Genomic DNA, 4,085 nt, shown 5'->3' on the forward strand with positions numbered 1-4,085 from the left:
TTTATAAATATATTAGGTAAATGTATATATAATGCTATTTGTTATTTGATAATTTACATGGTAATTTCATAATTGTATGAGGTAAATGTGAAAAAATAATTTATGAATACATAGTGCCATTTGTTATTTGATAATTTGTATCATAATTTTATGATTATATTAAACAAATGTGAAAATTTGAACATAGATTAAAAAAAGTGAATTTGTTTAAACTAAACCATTTTATATTTTGTATTACTTAGGAAAAAGATTACATTTGGAATACATAGATAACCAAAATTATCTCAAATTTAAGCTCAAACCCACAAAAACATGAAACACCTTCAAATATATCGAGAGTTAGACTGCTGCCTTAAATCACCATTAAAAAGCAAAACCAAAACCAAAAGTCCATAAACCAAAGCATATATAGATACTTGAACCTAACCGAAATATGAAAGACCACAACAACCAAAAACAACTAGCATACCATGCATAAAGATAACTATATGCCAAGTCATACAGTAAAGACTAAAGACTCGTCCCATGGTCATGCATCCTAACATGCAACGCAACGACAACAATAACACTAAAGATCCACAGATGGAAAGCACAATAGAAGTCTTGGATACGGTAGTGATCACAAGAGATTTGCTTTTGGAAAAGGAATTTGTCACAAAATTCACTGTAATCAGAGCATAAAACTAGCAGAATCGTGCAGACAGCTTGTACCCTGCCATTTGTGAGGACCTGTGAGCAAACATAAACTCCAAGAAAACAACATTGTCGAGCCCTGCTCACACCGAAAACTACTGCAGGACCAAAACAACCAGTTTATCTCCGATCGCTTGTCGACGAGAGCAAGACAGCACTAGCATCATTAAAACGACCAGCACAAAATAAGGCCAAAACTGATAGGAAATGTGAAACTTAATCTGATGAGATAACAGTAAGGTCCGGTGTACTCTCAATTGGAGGATCCGTAGGATCGTAAGGCGAGTCCATGAGATGCCCTGAGTCTTAACTAATAAAATATGTCAACACAATAAGTAATTAAACTAGCCATATAAAAAAAATGATCATTGGCTGAAATTGAAATTGGGGGAATATACAGTTTTCACCATTGGCTCATCATAATCCCAATTTTCTTCAAACAAATCATCACAGGATCAGGTCCATTCATCTCCCTTCTTCTGCACAACTACCTCTATCATCTTCAATATCACTATAACAGTTGGATGGTCCTGCTGCTGGTGGGGTGGAGTGAGAGAAGCCTCTATCAATTTCAATATCACTATAATAGTTGTATGGTCCTGCTGCTGGTGGGGTGGAGTGAGAGAAGCCTCTATCAATTTCAATATCACTATAATAGTTGGATGGTCCTGCTGCTCGTGGGGTGGAGTAAGAGGAGCCTCTATCAATTTCAATATCACTATAATAGTTGGATGGTCCTGCTGCTGGTGAGGTGGAGTGAGAGGAGCCTCTATCATTTTCAATATCACTATAATAGTTGGATGGTCCTGCTGCTGGTGGAGTGGAGTGAGAGGAGCCTCTATCATTTTCAATATCACTACAATAGTTGGATGGTCCTGCTGCTGGTGGGCTGGAGTGCGAGAAGCCTCTAGTCTCTGTCGCGGCCAGAATGTCTTCTAGTTCCTTCACCACGTCATTCATGGACGGTCGTTGGGAGCCCAATTCTTGAACGCAGTTGAGTGCCAAGCTTAAGAACCGCTCAAAGCCGAGGAAAGAGACCGTACTTAACAAGGGATCCATTAACTCCTCTTCCAACACACTTAATCCCCACGTCTCAAGGCACGTCTTCACCTCATTAACTAGCACTCCTCCACTCATGTCACTGGCGGGGCGCGCTGTGATGAGCTCCAGTAATAAAACGCCAAAGCTATAGACGTCACTCTTCAGGCTGAGCTGCCCCGTACTCAAGTATTCTGGATCCAAGTACCCCTGCACCAACTATACACTTTGAATGTGTATTCAATGATAGATAATGCCAATAGTAATGTTCATCGGTATAAAATGATTACCTGTGTCCCTGCGATTTGAGCTGAGATCACTTGGTTTGGTCCGCCAGGTAAGATTTGGGCAACATCAAAATGTGCTACCTTTGCAGTCAGGCAATCGTTCACGAATATGTTCGTTGATTTGATATTTCTGTGTATTACGCGGGGATTTACATCGTAGTGCAGATATTCCAATGCCCTGGCAGACCCTAGGGCTATCTGAACTCTGCTTCTCCAGTCCAGTTGAATTTCCGTTTTACCTGTTTTAATAAATGATATGGGATAAAAACTAAAATGCCAGATTTATATGTATGGGAGTAGATCGAAATCAAAGTAACAGGAATATGGGATCCTACCAAGGAGAATGTCATTTAGAGATCCATTTGCGATGTAGTCATAAACCAGAATCCGTTCTCCATTCTCTATGCAAAAACCATTAACATCCAACACGTTGTTATGGTGAAATCGAGAGAGCAGCTCAATCTCGCCTGTGAATCGGGCCTTCCAGCGCATCGACCCTTGTTCGGCCCTTCTGATAGCCACCACATGGCCGTCATCTAGCATTGCCTTGTACACCTGCAAATTCATTTCAATCCAGTGAATTCGATATACTCTTTCTCCACACGAATATTGTTTGAATTTCAACTTCGAATATCAAGTACTTAGAATAAACCCTTTACCCAATTCAACTGTGTATTAGTTCAGAATATACCTTGCCATATCCTCCTGACCCGATGACATTCGTATCTGAGAAATCATCTGTGCCCCTCTTTATTTCTGCCAAAGAAAACCTTGTGGGGTATTTTATATTGAGACCACAGCGATCATCTTGGCCTCGTGCTTTTTTTTTCAGCTTTGCAGGATAGAAGACCAGTCCAAGATTACGAAAGCGCCTCATACCCATATTGTCCTCTATTTTTGCAGAAATTTCAATGCGTGTTGGAATTAACGGAAGTCAAATGCAAATTGAATTGATAGCTCTACCGCTTGTTGTGATAAGATGGAATTACGGAAGCAAGCAGCTCTTCAATTCTAGAAAGACCAAGTTGGTGCGGCAAATCCCCTTTTCCCCTGAACACCGATATTACACGATTGAAGAGGAGAGTTGCCTGAATTAATCATCTTACTTCCTGTGAGGGCCGGAAGGACTTGACTTGCTTCGCCCCGCAAGAAAATACCATCGATCTCTGAATTTAGCTTCGCCCCGCAAGAAAATACCATAAGCCTCTGGTCAGGACTTGGTCAGTGAATTTAATAGCAGTAATGAAGAATAGTCAGTTAACCCAAAACGCGTTCCCCGCCCACCATTTGATTAATGAGACTGAACACGGTATTGTGTGGCCCACCCGTGGAGTCAGTTGTGTATATTTTGTGAAAAGGTGCTTTATTTGGAAGGGTTTAGGGCGGTGGTTCTGATCGCTTTCCACGCTTTAAACATGAACCCCTAGTATATAATTAAAATTTAAAAAACTTGCGCATACATCGATAATGTTTTACGTCAGACGATTAGGTCAAAGTTTTAAGCGCGGTTCCAGTGTTCTTTAATATTTATAATTTTTGCTATAAAAAATAATTTTTTTATAATTAAATAAAAAAATTAAAAAACTTTGAAATATTATATAAATTAAAAGGTTTATTTATTTTATTGTACTTTGTTAAACACATATATGGCTGAAGCAATATGAAAGATAAACATCAGATTGATTTTCTTATTCACAATGATATATATTTATAATACATAGGTGTGACCTTTGGTTTCATATTTCAAGTGGTTCCTTGGACTCATTTTAGTTGTTCAGCTTCCACACTAATTCTTAGAGGATTAGGTGTCCAACATTCCCCCCCTTAATCCAAAGGGTTATGTATGAGTCCAAAAAGAGAGTTGTAATACAAAACGTGTAAAAATGCATGGCAACACTACGCTGAATGTGCTCTCTGAAATGTTGGTATCAAGGAAGGTGATTTAAGGATGACCACCAACACTAGAATGCTTAATGCAGCTCTCGAAACTCTTCCAAATCTGGCATGAAGTTGAGGTCTTCTACTAGAGGAAGTGCTCCTGATGTTTTGAAGAGGGGAACCTTCAAC

At 39.2% G+C, this 4,085-nt stretch overlaps 1 protein-coding gene across 1 annotated transcript; it reads right to left on the reverse strand.

Annotated features, from left to right (window-relative positions):
- Nucleotides 1–585: 585 nt before the first annotated feature.
- Nucleotides 586–3,341, reverse strand: LOC149210978 (protein CYTOSOLIC ABA RECEPTOR KINASE 9-like). Its single transcript, XM_089396840.1, has 4 exons — nt 2,710–3,341; nt 2,354–2,573; nt 2,022–2,257; nt 586–1,941 (listed from the first exon to the last, which is right to left on the reverse strand). The coding sequence occupies exons 1-4, from the start codon at nt 2,899–2,901 to the stop codon at nt 1,159–1,161; spliced, it is 1,431 nt and encodes a 476-aa protein (XP_089252966.1). The 5' UTR covers nt 2,902–3,341; the 3' UTR covers nt 586–1,158.
- Between the last annotated feature and the right edge of the window lie 744 nt (nt 3,342–4,085).

The sequence above is a fragment of the Pinus tabuliformis genome, chromosome 1_2, assembly GCF_031772625.1.
Source record: "Pinus tabuliformis cultivar Carrire ecotype Pingquan chromosome 1_2, CPIR1, whole genome shotgun sequence".
NCBI classification, from domain to species: domain Eukaryota; kingdom Viridiplantae; phylum Streptophyta; class Pinopsida; order Pinales; family Pinaceae; genus Pinus; species Pinus tabuliformis.